This window comes from Bactrocera neohumeralis, chromosome 6, assembly GCF_024586455.1.
Source record: "Bactrocera neohumeralis isolate Rockhampton chromosome 6, APGP_CSIRO_Bneo_wtdbg2-racon-allhic-juicebox.fasta_v2, whole genome shotgun sequence".
In the NCBI taxonomy this organism is placed as follows: domain Eukaryota; kingdom Metazoa; phylum Arthropoda; class Insecta; order Diptera; family Tephritidae; genus Bactrocera; species Bactrocera neohumeralis.
In genome coordinates this window covers 64,649,328-64,667,369 of record NC_065923.1, presented here as the reverse complement: position 1 = coordinate 64,667,369, position 18,042 = coordinate 64,649,328, and the positions used below count along the sequence as shown (strand labels likewise).

Sequence of the window (18,042 nt, the reverse complement as noted above, 5' to 3'; positions counted from 1 at the left end):
CAATATTTCGAGTTTCTAAGTGAGGAAGAAAGCGCATCGAAGACGCCTTATGTTAATCTATTTAAGCCTCAATTATAAGACCTCCATATAACTGGTAGAAATTAGATTGGTGGTCATTCAACTAGCTTTGCTAAAATTTACAGGGTTTCTATAACGAAAGGAAACTTTTTTAAAATATATTTATATTGTATCACTAGCTACTCAAGTTAATTATTAGTTAGTTTCTTAAGTAGTTTTTGAAACTCACTATCAATTCTGTTACTAGGTAAACAAAATCTTTAGGAAATAATTATGAATCGCATTACTACCGATATGACGCACGGTTCATTGGCACACATGTATGCTGGACTCTCACATATGGCACCCTAGCTGATAATACCGTGTGGACATTAGTTGGACCCACTGATAACCTTTTATTTTCCTTATCATTTAATGAGCATGTTTTGATTTGAAAATTATCGCATTTTCTAAGCATACTATGTTTACGTAATCGGATTAGTTTTACAAAATGAAAATTAAGTAAAATAAATTTTTTAAAGTAAGAGACTATTCTTATCTCACGATTTTCAATGATAAGAATTAAATATATAAGCCATGCAGATTAAAATATTTTTTACAAAGGAGTATAAGCATATTATTTTATGACCCTGGATGGTTGTTGTCACCAAATTTCAATAAACTAGTGATAATTTCTAAAAAATAATAATTTAACAACATGTAAACAAATATTTCTTTATGAGTTTATTACCATTATTTTTCAATATGTGCTGATATTTCAAGTTTTAGGACATACGATTCTAAAATTCAAACATTTTTGCATATTTAGTATTTCTGGTGAAAATTGAGAATACATCTAAACAACTTAAAAGTGGTTTGAAAATACTTTCCTCTAACGGCCCTTTATTACATTATAACCCAACGTTTACCCTCCTCCCGCCCCACCGAAGCGAGAGGCGCATCCGCATACGTGCGGAATCAGCCGAGTAAAAATACGATAAAGGACAAAATATTTATTTAAGCATCGAGATCTAAAATTGCTCAGAAATAAAAATTTCAACAGTTAAGATTTAAAATACGTTATAACCAATTGATATGATTTTATTTATTGAGAGAAGGTAAATAGAATTTTTAAATTCAAAAATATGTTCGTTAAGTTCAAAATTTGATCTACAACATTTTAACAGTCAGGGTCAAAATTGCATCGAAAAGCGAACCGGGATATTAAATTTAACTTCGGACAGGAAAAAAGAACTGCTAACTGTAATATTCAGGATTTTTACTAAGAATATAACACCAAACATTCTTTATGGTTTAACAAAATTGAAAATTCCTTTTGCTTTTAAGACTATGTTACCAAAATGAAGACTAAAATTAAGCGTGGGGCCATTGTACCTCCCAAATTAACAAAGTTGAAAACATGCTCTGATAAGTAGTCTTGTATTACATAATGAGAGGAAAACCCAGATCTATGAGAAAAGTACACACCATCACACCAAGCAGCCAAATTTTCTAAGTTTGTTTGCAACCGACAGCTTTCATCAATTGAAGAATATGATTTAAAAAGCTTAAAGCATCCTTGGCGTATAATAAGTAAAATATTTGAGAATTCTAGGATAGAAGAGATATCGTTAATAAATAACAAGAACAGAATCGGGCCTGAAGAGACGTAAATTGAAGTTGAAAGAGTATTCTCAAAGAAGAAGATTCCCATTGCATAAATCTTGGTTGAAAGTTATAAAGATGAAGTTTATGTACGAGAGTCGAGAGATTTACTTTATCGAAAGCTTTACTAAAGTCAGTGTATATAACACTCGTATGCTTGTGTTCCCTAAAAACCAATGATACATTGTTTACAAATTAAAGTAAATTTGTTATAGTAGATTTCCCTTTACGAAATCCATGCTGAGAAGAAGAAATTAACGGGGACATCGAAAAAGTTATATGGTCTGCAATAATACATTCAAAAAGTTTAGGTATAACTTATTTATAAGCAAAAAGAACTGTAATATTTCTTTGAGGCTGCTTCCAAAACTAAATATTTTTTTTGGTTTAGCTAATATTGTGTGGCGGATGGCACAAGGTTTCAAAGCATCTTCGAAAAAATGAAAGTATTGCAATATACAGTTGAAATTCCATAGCACGAACTTCGATAGCTCGAAGTTCCACATAACTCGACTCCTGAGGCGACTCCTGAATTGGCAATAGAAGTAAAATTTCATAAAAATTTCATTCCATATATCGAAGTCTCTCTAACTCTAAGCTTTTTTGTAGATTACGGCGATTCGCGTTAGGTAAGTTCAACGTTATTTAAAAAAATACTACCCCCAGTTTGAAACTTTGTGTCATCTGTCGCATAAGCTTGACTAAAACATGTTTTTAATGTACATATTCTTACAATTTTTCTATTTTATTCATACCTTTATTTTTATACCCTGAGCAGGGTATATTAAGTTTGTCACGAAGTTTTAACACCCAGAAGGAATGGTCGGAGGCCCTATAAAGTATATATACAAGTATAAATGATCAGTATGTCGAGCTGAGTCGATTTAGTCATGTCCGTCTGTCTGTATATATACGAACTAGTCCCTCAGTTTTTAAGATATCGTTTTGAAATTTTGCAAACGTCATTTTCTCTTCAAGAAGCTGCTCATTTGTCGGAACTGCCGATATCGGACCACATAACATATAGCTACCATACAAACTGAACGATCGGAATCAAGTTCTTGTATGGAAAACTTTTACATTTGACAAGATATATTCACAAAATTTGGTACAGATTATTTTCTAAGGCAACAATGTAATCTCCAAGGAAATGGTTCATATCGGTTAACTATAGCATATAGCTGCCATACAAACCGAACGATCGGAATCAAGGGCTTGTATGGAAAACTTTCGCATTTGACGTGGTATCTTCACGAAATTTGGCATGGATTACTGCTTAAGGTAACAATATACTCTCCGAAAAAATTGCGCGGATCGGATTACTATAGCATATAGTTTCCATATAAACTGAACACATAGTTACTAAAAGAAATGCAACTGTGAAGGGTATTTAGCTTCGGTGCAACCGAAGTTAACGTTTTTTCTTGTTGGAACTAAAATAATTAATTTTGATGTTTTAAGTGATATTGATTCTTTCAATTTTGCTGTATAGTGTTACTGAAAAGAAAGCTTTGGCTTGAGGAGCTTTCATCACAAGACACCTTTATGTTCAGTAATAAACTTTCTGCAGAAGATTGAGCTTTCGAAAATTTTCGGAGCTTATTGGAAGCTTTTCAATCCTAAAAGATCACTGGATGTTTCAACATGGTCAGCCGATACGGTTTTGCTTTAATAAAACATTTGTTATATAATTAAAGTTTTTATAGAGTTATGCATGTGATTTTGTCGAGTATTACAATTAACCTTAATGGTTATTCATTTAATATATTCAATATATTATATCTTTATGTTTTTGGCGCTGATAAGTTGTTTTTTCATGGAATGTTAGCCGGCGAGGCCTTCTGCCTAAGACAATGCGTGCATTTTCGTGGTCAGAGGCGGTTAATATTATTGTCACAAGTTGTGTAAGGTCCCTTCTCATTATCACTAAGAGTATTTAGAGCAGTGGATTGGTTTTTCTTAGAGCTGAATTTATTTGTCACTTGAAAAAAATACTTGTTAACAATACCTAAATCCATAAACATTCTATCAGCCTAGAAGATTTATATATATAATTTTTACATATGTATTTCCATTATATTTAGAGAAACATAAGAATATTTAAAAAGTAGTTAAGTCATTTGGTCAAATCAAGCCAGCATATGTGTGCAATATGCGAAATATTTCAATATCAATTCAATTAGTAGCATGCAACACATATGCCTTAACCTCATATGCAACCCTAAAACTTAACGTGGCTAACATATTGAGGTCGTATTTCGAAAAAAATATTTTTTCTAACTATTTGCATTCTCAATCGTCAATTCACACACATATCCTTTCAATTATCCACTCATTATAAGGTTGACTTGCGCATACGCACTCAGCACTCAAGTGGTTCCTATATGCATATGTTGAGAAATATATGTGTATATTTGTATAAATGAGCACATGTGATGGCAATTGATGGTATTTGATGGCATCGTCCTGCTGACAGCCTGTGGTGTTGCCGAGTGGCGCTATTTTTAGCCGCCCACTGCTGTTCGACAAATATTCGGTTGTAGTACTTCAGGCAATGATTTTCGATATTGACTGCCTTAATTCAAATCATGTGACCACATATGTATAGCATTCAATAACAAAAAAACCTAGGAATGTGTGATATTATTCATTGTTCTTATTGCATTCATCTACATATGTTACGCATGCGCCTAGCAAATGCCACACGCATGCGCCGTTACTTTAGCTGAGTTTTTGGTTAATTGTGTCTATACTTAGTCATTTGAACATTTTTTTTGTAATATCTTACTTTAGGTAATATTTACATTAAAAATGTGGTATGATTAAGCAAGATCTCCGTGTACACGTTATTATTTATATAACGCTGTGGAATGTATATTGTCTCATTTGCTTGTTGGTTGGAGCAAAATCAGAAGCGGTAATAGGCGAGTTAACAACAGCGCGCCCGTCGTTTCTTCTTTTCGCAATTTGGCGCCATTTCGAGATACCAAGCGCAGACAGGTCCTTCTCCACCTGACCTCTCCAATGGAGTGGAGGTCTTCCTCTTCCTTTTCCTCTACTTCCCCCGGCGGGTACTGTGTCGAATACTTTCAGAGCTGGAGTGTTTTCATCCATACGGGCGACATGACTTAGCCAGGGTGGCCTATAACTCATACAGCTCATCCTTCCATCGAATGCGATATTCGCCGTTGCCACTGCGCAAGGGACCACAAATCTTCCTTAGAATCTTTCAGAACCTTTCAGAACCTTTCTCTTGAAAACTGGCAACGTCGAATCATCAGATGCTGCCAACGTACATGCCTCTGCACTATATAGCAGGACGGGAATGATGAAAGACTTGCAGATTTGGCCTATGTTTGTCGAGAGACGACTTTACTTCTCAATTGCCTACACAGTCCGTAAAAACACCTGTTGTTAATGCTGGTTCCAAGATAGACGAGATTGTCTATGACTTCGAAATTATGACTGTCAATAGCGACGTGGCAGCCTAGTCGCGAGTGCGACGCCTGTTTGTTTGATGACAGGAGCTATTTCGTCTTGCCCTCGTTCACTGCCAGACCCATTTGCATCGCTTCCTTATCCAGTCTGAAGAAAGCAGAACTAACGGCATGGATGTTGAGGCCAATGATTCTCGATTCAGTTCTGCAGCTTAAATTATTCTCTCCAGCAGTAGATTGAAGAAGTCAATAGGAAGTCGCCTTGGCTGAAATCTCGTTTGGCATTGAATGGCTCGGAGAGCTCCTTTCCGATTTTGGCGAAGGTTTTGGTATTGCTTAACGTCAGTTTATATAAGATATAGCAACAACAAATCCATTATGTTTGCAATAAATGGCTTTACAAAACTGTATCTTGCATTGTATAAATGTGATCGGGCCAGACAGTTACAGTTTCTTGAGTTTGTTTGTTTCAATGTTGTTTGGGCATAAGACAAAGTTGGCCATATTTTATTTTTATATACTTATGGTTCTTCTTCGATAAAGCGAAAACGCAAGCCAGGTGGCTGAAAATATGAATCGGACATCTCGCCAGAAGGTCCTTTTGGTTGCAAGACCCTTAATCATTCACATAAACATATAGCCCCATAGTAGCTCATACTATCTTCTTCATATCCACCTTTATGTAATTTTTATTCAGAAATATTATCATTCCCGTATAAGGAACGTGCTCATATGTATAGCATTATACACTGCCCATCTCCTTTTATCGTTAATTATGTAAGTCCCAGAAGGTTGTTAACGAGTTTGTTGTTTTGAACGCATAGAACTCTATAACTACTGTATATCTTGGAAAGAAATACTTAATGAAAGAGCCGTCAAAATTCGCAAGGAAACCATGCAATGTACACCATGCATTGAAGAGATCGAATACTGAAGAAGTGGACAATATATGTTTGTTCGAGATTTCGTACACTTAACTGTAGACGAAGAATAGATGTGGGACGAAGTTTTTGGCTGCTTCTTCATAAAAAGGAGAAGCGTTTTACAATTGTGGTGTACAGAGTGTGAATTATGGTGTTTTAAAATTGAAGAATTTCATCTTCCATAGTGTTTAGAAATAACACTATCCCTTTACAAAAGAAATATGATATTTGTGTGTAAGCATGATTAGCACCAAAGTTCTGAATTACTTTAGACAAGGAAAGAATTTACAGGAACAGAAAATTTAGTTTTCGATTAAATGACGCTGTGCCATTAGATATAGATGTTTACAAAATCTAAAAACTTAATTGCAATAAAAAGGTGCAAAGAGAAACTCAGAAAATAAGGTTTGCAAAAAATGATGTCAGTGATGAAGATGCAAGTCAGCGGAGTCATTTTATCGTAAAAGCAAAAAGTGCCGTAAAAAAGCAAAAATTGTGAAATCCATCATGCCATTAATATTACTAAAACAACAACAATTGAAATCGCTGTGCTAAAAACTGCATTATCGCTAAGCTTAACCTTTCTCCTTTCGAAATGCCTCTTCGTTTCTATCTTTGGCTTGCCAATCGATTTGTGTTCGCTTAGTTGGCCCTTCGCCTCGAGGTTAACTAGTGTTTTTTTGCCATGCCTCTAAGCGATTTTATGGCTTAACCACTTGCATATAAGTTTAAAAAGGTGACAAAGTGACTTTTACTGCAGCAGTGAAAATGTAAAACCTGTTCGCTGGCGTGAGGGTTATAAAAGCACAACAACAACAGCAGCATAACTGCAACAAAACTATTTATGCGCTCGGCTTGCCCTTAATGACATTTTTACAACAAAAAGTGGAGGCTAAGTTGAAAGCAATGGCATACAAGACAAGAGTCGTAATCATAATAATAACAACAACAGCAACTATTAGGGTAATATTAGCATCTTTACAGCTTCTTTTAATCACTGCACTTTGCTGATGACAAGATTTTTTATTACCAGCGACAATAATAGCGCGGTAGAAGTTTACAAACAGCAAAATAAATCAACTGCGGTGTCAACCATACTATTAAAATTTAAACCTCTTTCTAGTATTCTTCGATAAACTTCGGTTTTCTTGAATTTTAATGACTTTGAAATTGGTTTCAAAAATAGCTATGGTGTTGAAAATTTAATTTGCTAGCTGGAAAAAACTCATTTGAATGCAAGTAAATGGAATTTACATATAATAAATGCGTGAAATGAAAATCCCGAAATGTTGCTAAAGTGTAGTGTGATCCCGAAATTTCCGTATTGTCCTTAATGCTTAATTATGTACATTCGATATCAATGCATGTGAATGGAATTTAAATGCAAAGAAATGTGTTTAAATGAAAATCCCGAAATTTAGTTATATCGTAGTGTGGTCCCGAAAATTCGGGATTGACGCAAATGCTTAATTTTAACATTTTACAGTTATGTAATATGTGAAAATAATTAAAAGCATTGTATCGCTATAATATAAATGTTTTGTAAGGACTTTCAAAATAAAATTATTGATTTCTATGATGTCAAAAAAATTTAAGTATTATAATCCAAATATATTTGAAGCATATGAAGGAAGAAAATGTATTTTTTAATTCATTAAAATAAATTTCATTTAAATTCAATAAATATTTTTTTTATGCATACAACAGACTTGTGCTTTCATATTTTGACATTTTTATCATAGTCCCGGAAATTCGGGATTTTCAATTTCATCGAATATTTGTAAAATTTGTGCAATAAATTGCGTATTATTTAAATTTAATGGCTTGTATGTAGTACTAATGACTTAAAAAGCAACAATGCTAGTTAAATAATGTAAAATTTTAATAATTTTGAGATTAGAATTAAATTAAAGAAAATTAAAAAACTCAATAAAACTTAAATATATTATATATCAAAATAAAAAAAATATATATTTATTACAAATTATATATGTATATTATATAAAAACACTAACTGTCAGTAATAATAAAAATACAATAGCGTTTTTATTTCAATCCTATCAACTAATATTTGCTATTTTAGTAAGTATTCTAGGAAATAATAGTTTACTTATAGATGCGTTAGCATGTATATGGACATATATAATACTAAAGTCCAAATATTTTGATATTTCATAAAATCCCGAAATTTCGGGATTGCATATTTTGTTAAAAATCTCTTTGTAAAGTATTTTGATAAAAAGTAATACAAGTTCTTAGCCATACTGAACTATTTTCGAACATATACATACATATACATACATATGTATGTATCTACATGCTTATGCCGTTGTCCATAATACCGAATTCCCAATACTTGGATATTGACTTTACCACAAATTTCCGGAACTACGCATTTTGTTAAAACATATATTTCTTACCCATTTTTATCAATATTTTCAGTTTTCAAAATTTTCGAGGAATTTTAAGGAATCCCGAAATTTTGGGATTGCACATTTTGTTAAAAATATTTTCATATTTTATCTTTTCTTTTAAGATATTAAGTTTTTCATAGAATTCGAGGACATATTTAACCAGAAATTCCGCAACTGTTAACTAGGATGTGCATAAATATTGAATATCTTATAGACTAAGAAATTCTAGAACCTTGAATTGTGTTAAAAATATTATTTCATTGATATTTTTAGTTTTAAAAAATATCGATGGTTTTTAAGTCATACCGAAATTTTAGAATTGCATTGAAAATATTTTTTTTCGCTTTTTTATTCAGTTCTTCAATGATTTCGAACAGACTGATATCTACGGTGTGCATAAATACCGAGTTTCCAATACTGAATAGATATTTAATTTGTATTTCCGGAACCGTTTTTTTTTTTATTTTTTATTAATTTTTTTTATTAATTTTTTTTATTAATTTTTTTTATTAATTTTTTTTATCAATATTTTTAGTTTTCGAAAATTTTAGAATTGCATACTTTTTTTAAAATATTTTTATTTCCGCTTTTTTATTAAAATATTCAGTTTTGCATTGATTTCGAGCACTTTCTTGATGGAATCCCGAAATTTCGGGATTGACGTTTATTATGTGTTTATTATTTTTTGCTGTATTTGTATATAATGCATTTCTTTAAACACTCTGTTTTGCTTCCTTATCAAAATCTTGTTTTTTAACTATCGGTATTCACATCTCTAAACATTACATTTGCTTTATCTACTCGTATAAGTACTTGTATATGCATGCTAAGGCAATAAGCAGGAAAATCTACTTACAAATAAAAATTAACTGTCTGCGCATACAGGTTGTGTGATCATTATGGACGCATGCGCACAGTCTCTGCATAGGTAATACATACACACAAGTACATGCGCATATTCAAATTGATGTGTCTGCATAAATTTGAACATAATTGCCTCTGGTAAGTGCCGGTCACTTGTCTTGGCTTGGGTATGTCTCACTGCAACGCGTTTAATGCGGGTAGAGAAGAAAATAGTTTTGGTGTCTATATGTAAGTATTTCCACATAAATTTTTTTAACATATAAAATCTCATAATATATGCTTGTGTTTTTGTAATGAATGTGCATAAATTATAAGTAGGATTAAAAAACTTTATGTTTGAGAAAAATTTAAATCAACTTTTTGACTAATAGCGCATGTTAATTGGTATATTTCAAGTTTATTATTTACCGTTTTTGTTAGATTTTCTCGAAAAACTTGTTTTTATTGTTGTAATATAACAGGTTGATTTTTTTTTTCTTCATTTATGACTATTTTGTTTACATTTTATTTGTTTATTTTGTGATTATTATTATAACGATATGCAAATTAGCAAAAGGGTTACCATATTTTCAAATCATATTGCACGTGATGGGCTTGAATTGGTTATGTCTGCATAGGCTTATTTACATATACACATAAATAAAAATTATAAAGTCTTACCTTTTAAACTAATGCATAATGAGAAACAATATTGGGGAATTAACAACAAAAAAAAATTATTTTCGGCTGCACCGCAACAATATACCCTTCAAAGTACATACATTCCTTATAATAACAACTTTTATGTTTAACTGAATCTGAAAGCAATAGGTTTGCAGTTTCTGTCTAGCCACGAAGTTGAAATAAGCAATCGCCAAAAGATATTTTAGGAATACTGATCTGATAGATTCAGAATATTGGAAAAGGTGATAGTTGCTTGTCACGAGCAAGTGTTTTTGATTGGTACAAATTATTCAAAGAGGGACGAGAATGCGTTGACGACGAACCACGTCCAGGACCCCCATCAACATCAACTCATGATCAACACGTCTATAAAACAAAGGATTCGGTACTTGAGAATCGAGGATTAGCAGTCAGAGATTTTACTTGCATCGTTGAAATATCCAAAGGATCAGTGAAAAACATTTTGAAACATCATTTGGGCCTAAGAAAGGTTAAAGCACAATTGGTTCAAAAATTACTAAATATTTTCGAAAAATAACGTCGCCTTAACGTGTATGAAACAATGCATTCCCACTACCAGAATATCATGAAGCTAGTATTACTGGCAATTAGTCTTGGATCTATGCCTACGACCCGGAAAAAGATCAAAAATCGTGGCAAAAGACGAAAAAAGCCGAATATCTCGAGAAGTATTAGTGATAGCGATTTTGACCTCGAACCTGTTTTGTAGCAAATAAAATTTCCTACAAGTTTGTCATGTACATTTTTTCCATATCTCTTGTCATTTACGAGATATATGCAAAAAAATGCAAATTTCGTGGAAAAATCAGGTTTAGAGCCTCGTACTACCTCGCCGGTGTGAGTTTCGACTTTGTCGCAAAGAGCGCTTTTGAAGAGTGTTCAATTCTGAGAAATATGTGTCTAAAGTCAAAGCGGTGCCATAAAATGCCTCTGAGCTATAGAAATTTAAAGATAAAAAATCAAGATTGTCGTGTATTTTCAATGGAAAATTTTTACATGCTTTGGTCCAGTCCTTAATGTTAATATTAAGGGCTCAAATTTTCAGTGAATTTTTGTTAGGGTATTTCCAAGGAAATTTCATGGTGGGATTGAGAAAATGAATAGTTAAAAAAAAACAACCTAATATATACTTTATAGCAGTTCCGTCGTTTCTTTATGGTTATTACAAACTTCGTAGCAAACTTAATATATACTGTTCAGGTTATAAATATTTATACATATGTATGTATGTGTTTGAATCACTGAAATGCTGTAATTTCATAGCTTATTCCGTTATTGGTCATATGCAGTTAAGTATCAGTGTTCAATACTAGTTTATAACTTTTTGCTGATTGACTCTTTACATTATACTTTTTAAAGTTACTCTTCAGGCGCCCTGCACTCTTGTCAAGCAGTTTAACTTCATGATCCAAGAGCTCTATTAGCCTGTCAGCTATTCGGTCTTTACTTTGTAGCGCTATTGAACTAAGGATCGGTAAACTTTACAAGAAAGAACTAGCTGTTAGAAATAGTTTTGATGAGTATAACCATATTCGTTTGCGTGTAAGTGGAGACTTCTTTTGAAAGTCAAATTTCAAACAGATTCACGTCCAGATTACCATTTAGTCTCAAATCTCATAAATTACAAAGGCCTTAATTAGCTTTAAAGGGCCGCTACTTTTATCATGTTAGGATTCCAAATCCAGACAGAACCAGTGAGCTTCGACATAAGTTGTCAAAAATTACTTAACCGTTCATTAGACCATGAAACCCTGACTTCTCCTCGAGAGACATGTTTGTAATTTGGTCGTATCGATAAGTCCGGATGTGCCTGCTGCACGGGGAGCGTGTATAAAAAGAAAGCACTTCATAAGAGACAGTATATCAAAACTTTTCAGAAAGTAATGTCATGTAATTGCTTGAGAAGTTTCGACGCTACCACTGTGCAGCTAACCAAAACCAGCGATTAGCTTAAGTACAGAAAATATGAAGGAACACTAAAATTTCATGCAAAGCTGAATAGTACCAAAACTTGTACTAAAAACAACTTTATTCTACGGTTTGATATATGCTTAGTCTAAGGACTCTAGCTAGTATGTTGCAGATCTTGGCTTATCAAGCTCTGTATGTAACTTATTGTAGTTAAGTCATTTATGGGGCCTTTGATCTTGTTAAAGGCTGCACGAATTCACTACTGGTGGCGCTGTGGTTGAGAACCTTTCTCTCGTAACACCGACTCAACAGTTGTCATCGTCTATATAGCAGGGATGATAAGTGACTTGTAGAATTTGGTCTTTGTTCGTCGAGAGAGCATACAGAAACATGTACATTTTTATGAAAAACCTGAACTTGAATTGATTTCGCGTATTACCGGCTGTGATAGTGACATTCGTGATTCACTTCGTTTCACGCTCTTATTATTCTTTTACACCAAATGGCTCCACCGGCATCTAATTTTGGGCTAAATATTGTATCATTCGACTGGAGTTCGATAACTTCCAGCAGTTTCTATACTGATCAAGTCTGGTGATTTATAACCAGTTATGTTATTGTAAAATATATTTTTTGTAAAAGTATTTGACATTTTTGTAACGCTTTTTTAAAAGCTCTTTCAGGTCTGTAAGTTGAAAAAATTGTTTTCCTTGGCTAAAAGGTGTCTAAGTTGTTAATAAGTAATGAAGAAAAATAATAATTTAATTTTTTCGTTTTTTATTTTATTGAATGTTTGTTTACAATTTGTTCGCTTAAAACTATTTTTTATTTTTCCCTACAAAGTTTTACATGGAAGACAATGAATGTAAAACGCTTATCACCTAGACTAATGCAAACCACTTACTTATGTAAAATCAGCTAAATTTAGGAAGACATATGATTTTTAAAGCTATAAACCTAAGTTGTTACAATATTACAAGTTACTAACACATTTAAACACGCTAAAATCACAATAAGACAAAATTATAAATTTGTCACTGTCGCTAGCAAATAGCTGCACACAATTGAATATCAATTATTTTACACAAAATTAAAAAATAAAACTGTAGCCAAGCGACTAAAAGCTAATATCACCGCAATTATTGAATTGTCCAAATTCAAACGCTTGAAAATAGGAAGCCAAAACCGCGCATGCGCATGAGCGCGGCGGTTCACGCGCAAATGTGCCGCTTCGCTTAAGCCGCAAAGTGGCCGTTGCACTTAAAGCTGCTACCATGTACCAGCACACTGCTACTAGGCGCTTACGCCTGTCCCCAGCGATCGAGCTGTTGGCGCAATTGCAATTCCTGTTGGCGCGGCATGTCGTTGGTGGTCCAGAAGAATGTGCCATTGGCGGTGCGCGCAAAATGCACCGGTATGTAGTGTTGCTGCTGTACGGGCACCACTGCTTGGCTGCTGCCCTGGCGCACAATGATCGCTGCTTCGGGCGCGCTGCACTGCAATTGTTCATGCAGGCGCTGCTCCAACGCCTCATTGGCCAAATTGTCATCGTAGGCGTTGAGCGCGGCCGGATCTTTGCGCATATCCTCTAGCGATGAATTGTAGTCGTTTTGTTGCTTGACTTCGGCGAGCGTTTTCTGCAATAATTGTTTCTTCTTGATGATGCGCATTAGTGGGCGCAATAACTTCTTGACGCTGCGCATGGCCATTGTGCGCTGATCTTTAGCGGCTGCTAACTCCGACTCGTGGAAATTGTATTCACGCGTTAGAAAAGGCATTTTCACTTTTTGTATGTATTTTTGTTTAAATAAATTTCTCCTCAATAACAACTCTGTTCTTTTGATGTCTGTTCGACTTGTGCGCTTGCTCGTTAATGCTGTTGGTCTCAATTGGTAGCGCTATTTATACACAATGCGCTCTGTGCGCCGCCAGTGCGTTGGCAATGGGAAAATTGTTGCGCGCTCTCAGTTGCGCTCTCCGCTCCGGCATTCGTAGCCAATCGGCGCGCGCATAGCCGGCAGGTGTTTTTCTTTTGCTGCCAATTTGACTCACCACCACCACTATCAGCAACAACATCAACTAAGCATAAGAACCACCACCATCAACATCATTTCGGCACCGACTCAATTAATGCATTGCTGTACCTTGTGTTGTTGCTGTTTGTTATTGTTATTTTTATGCTGTGGCTGTACAGGATTTGGTAGTGATTTTTGCTTCTCGCTACCTGCGGCATTCCATTTAATGACTTTCGAGATAAATTTCGTTGTGCAGTGCAGCGAAATGTTGCCTCTGTTGCAAGATTGTGCGTACTGGTGTTTGTGGCGAGAAGTGGGATTTTTGCTTTGCATGGGGTTTTATAAGAATCAAGTGTTCTTTTTAAAGTAGTTTGCTAGGACATGCTCAAACATGAATTTTCTCGTGCGGGTTGTTGTTGGAATTGGCAATTGAGGTGTCCTTAAAAATTCAAAACAAATATTTTCCACTTTTAGTAGAGTTTGTTGACATCGAGCGATATTAAAGGATATATAAAGGATACTTTTTGAGAACAAAACCATCATCTTAAACATTTTCTAGATAAAAGTCAGTATGTATAACCAGTTTTTGATTGAAAAGAAAGGAAAGCAAAGATCTTATTTAATTTATAATTAGTAATAACTTTTAAAGTGAGGTTAAGTTGGCTAATGTTATTTATATTAGGTTAAGTTTGGATTTTTATAAGGTTATGCTAGTTTAAATTTAATAATATTAAGCACAATTGGTTATGTTGGCTTAGAAAAAGTAAGGTTAGGTTATGCAAGATTACAGAAGACTAGAAAAATTGTTAGTTTAGAGCTCCAAAAGTCGAATTACTGATTCCGCTGCTAAAGTTGTTTAAGCAAGCAAATGGTTTTTAAGATTAAATTGAGGTTATGTTAGATTGAATTTATTGAAAGTTAAACATTTTTAGCTTATGTTAATTTGAAAAACTTTGTTAACTGTTACATAGGTTGGAGAGATTATAATATGCAGAGATTTTTTACAGTTTAAAGTTGAACTAGCTCAAAATGAAGCTGAGTTAAAAGATTGAGTGTTAAAAAATGTGAACGGTTGGAAAAAACTAGTCAAGGGACTATGTTTCAACTGTCTAGTAGAATATCTATATATCTTAGATTTATGAAAAATTAAAAATTATAGTGTTGACTAAGTTGTTCCCACGACAGTCTGGTCTGCTTAACCGGAATAGCACTGGTCTTTTATGCGGCCGAGTACTTTGAATTCGGTAGCATTCAACCAAATTACTGCATAAGTAGGTCCTTTCTGCCGCTACAACAACAACCTGGTTGATTCCTAAGAGTTCTACTCGATAAACCACAGTACTTTGTAGACTTGACCTTATCACAACTTGATACAAAACAATCAACATCGAAAAAATTTTTAATATTTTCAATCTATAGAAAAGTTTATATAAAATTTTTTTGACGTGAGTTATAATGCTTTTTGGGTCCATTGACCGCTTATTGTCACCTAAAATGGAAAATAACGTAACTTCACTTTTCATAAGTTTACAGGTGAAGGAAACACGATATAATAGAAACCACACATATTGAAACAAGATTTGAGTTTTGGTTATAAGACGGTTATATATTGATTATATATGACTGAACATTTTATGATTCATGTTTTTCATTTTAGGTGACGATATACTATGGAAAGCCGCTCTAACTGTAGAAATTACGAGACTAAATTTTGAGAAATGATGGCAAATTCATGACAAAATCCCAAATAAAATTTGTACAGAGTGCTCAAATCGAGTAATGGGGTGAGTTTCATAGTGTGAATTGAGGTTAGTTAGTCGACTGTAAACCCTGCGTCGAAGAAAAAATTAAAAAAAAAAAACGGAGCAGCTTTCTTTCTTTGAAGAAGTGTCTGTCACGTGCTGGGAAACTGGCTTTGAACCAATACATCTAATATTGTTTACCGCTTTGCTCAATTACAAGTGGACGAAAGCAAAAAGAGCTTAATAGAAGTTAAGTAAGGAGAGGCAAAACAATAGTATGAGTTCCTATTAAAAAATGGCCAAGCTCTATAGTTGCTCACACTCACTATCAAATGCCTTTCAGAGACTTGAAAGCTTATATTGTAACTCGTAAGTGATAGTTATAGAAAATTGAAAATAATATTTGCTTCTCGTCCAAAATGGCTCAAATCGAAATTTCTGGCTGTAATTATCCTTAAATCGTAACTCCTTGGTTACCATGAGCTTTGGAAGAAAATATTCGAACTCACTGCATTTTACCAGATCTCGTGATTATTGAAAATCCAATATACAAGTTTTCACATTTTCAAAATTATTTAGTTATTACTTCAAACATATCAGCTTCATTGGGCCAGGATCTAACTAGTAAATTCTGCACTCAGTCAAGCTAGCTGATTGAGCCATTTGCAAAGCAAGTTATGTATAAACGCCTAATAAATACTATGGCTAACCAAGTATTCCAAATTTTGTGCAGAATATACATCAAAATATCCCTCTTGAACAAAAAATTTCCCCGTCTACTGCCACAAGCAGCAACACTCCGCTTAACAGTCCAATTTATCGCTGCTTCATTAAATCTTCGCGAGCCTTTACACAACTCTTACCAAAAAAATATTAAAAAATTCATACACAACAACAAAAACAATATTCTTTGGCCTATCCTCGAATTCTCAGAACAGGATTTACTGCTATGCGCAATACGACTTGCAGCCAACAACAACACCATTACTACCTGCCGACAGCACACTAAGCCTACGACAGCGTAAATTCCAAAAAAGGTAAATAGTAGAATCGCCCAAAAGATGAAATGCAAAAACAAATATAAATTACGGAAATTTCAACTGAACAAGTTCGAACATGTCCGTGAAAAATTGCGATTCGCTACACAGGCCGGCTTAAATGTTGCACGTGCAACTAGACGGTATTTTGTGGAGCAAGGAAAAAGGATCGTGATGCAGCAACAAAAACGGTAATGAAAAGCTAACAACAACAATAATGTATAGTTTTGTGTGTGTGTACGTATGTTGGCTTGTGCATAATTGCAGGTATTTGGGAAATGCAGAAATTTGGTAATTTTTGGCAAATTCTCGGCTAATCGGGAAATACGCGCAACACCAACTCAACACACCGACACAGTTTGACTTGACAATGCGTTGTCGGTGATTTTGTGATTTTCCAATGTTTTCTCAATGCGGAGGGTTTGTTTTGAGTGAACAATGCTGTTGGATTTTCATGGAAATGCGGGTTTGTAGATTTAAATTTGAAGGTTTCGGATTTCCCCTTCCACTTCGGTTGCAGACACAGCAGGATGCGCTCAATTAGTTTGAAATTTTTGCATTTGCACAAGTGTTTAGGGCATGGAGGCGGCACAGGTATGTTGTTTGAGGTGGATTTTCGGCGTTACCGCTTTTATGGTTCGCAGTTAGTTTTACTGGCAGCAAGGTATTTGTGTTTAGTGACTTGTGAAATTTGTCTGCTGAGTTTAGCGCAGTGAAAATTTGATGTTAGTTGATGGTTAGTTTGTCATTAGTTTTGACTAACACATTGGCATATTGGAATTTACGTTTTAGTTACTATTTTTGGTTAGGTTTTTCCCAGTAGTGGTGGTGGTGCAGCATTTCCTAGACACATATGTGGATATTTGAAACATGTGGGGTATTTGGAAAATTTGTCTAGTTAGGTGTGAAAATTAATATGTATCGAACTAACATACTAAATTTTCGCCTACCTTTGACTTACAATTTTCAAACTGAAGACTTAAGCAACGAACTTGCTGCTTTTGTGGGTTTGTTCGGGTTTTACCGAAATGTGAGTAAAGACATATGTATGTATGTACATTAGGGTGATTCAAAAAAAAAAAAAAATTCTTTTTTTAATTGTAACAAAGAAGGTTGCCTACATTTTTCTTATTATCGAAAAATATCTCGCTTCCAACTACTTGAAAAAACTTTCGTAACCCAAACCATTTAAAAGATATTAACGGTTATTTATTTTAAGACAAATTATTTTTGGTTATGGATTTTATAACTCAATGAAAAAAAAAATATTATGAATAGATTTTTTTGGAGGCTTTCTTAGAGGTGTCTAGGAATCTATTTTTCAGAGTACCAAACGAAAAAAATTTTTTTTTT

General features: G+C 34.0%; 1 protein-coding gene across 1 annotated transcript; it reads right to left on the bottom strand.

The window, feature by feature from the left end:
- Nucleotides 1-12,712: 12,712 nt before the first annotated feature.
- LOC126761685 (enhancer of split malpha protein) lies at nucleotides 12,713-13,751 on the bottom strand. Its single transcript, XM_050478045.1, has one exon. It carries the CDS (start codon nucleotides 13,671-13,673, stop codon nucleotides 13,197-13,199), a length of 477 nt encoding a protein of 158 aa, XP_050334002.1. The 5' UTR covers nucleotides 13,674-13,751; the 3' UTR covers nucleotides 12,713-13,196.
- Nucleotides 13,752-18,042: the final 4,291 nt, after the last annotated feature.

Coding starts and splice junctions, on each gene's coding strand:
- LOC126761685 (XM_050478045.1), bottom strand. CDS start 13,673: ATGCCTTTTCTAACGCGTGAATACAATTTCCACGAGTCGGAGTTAGCA.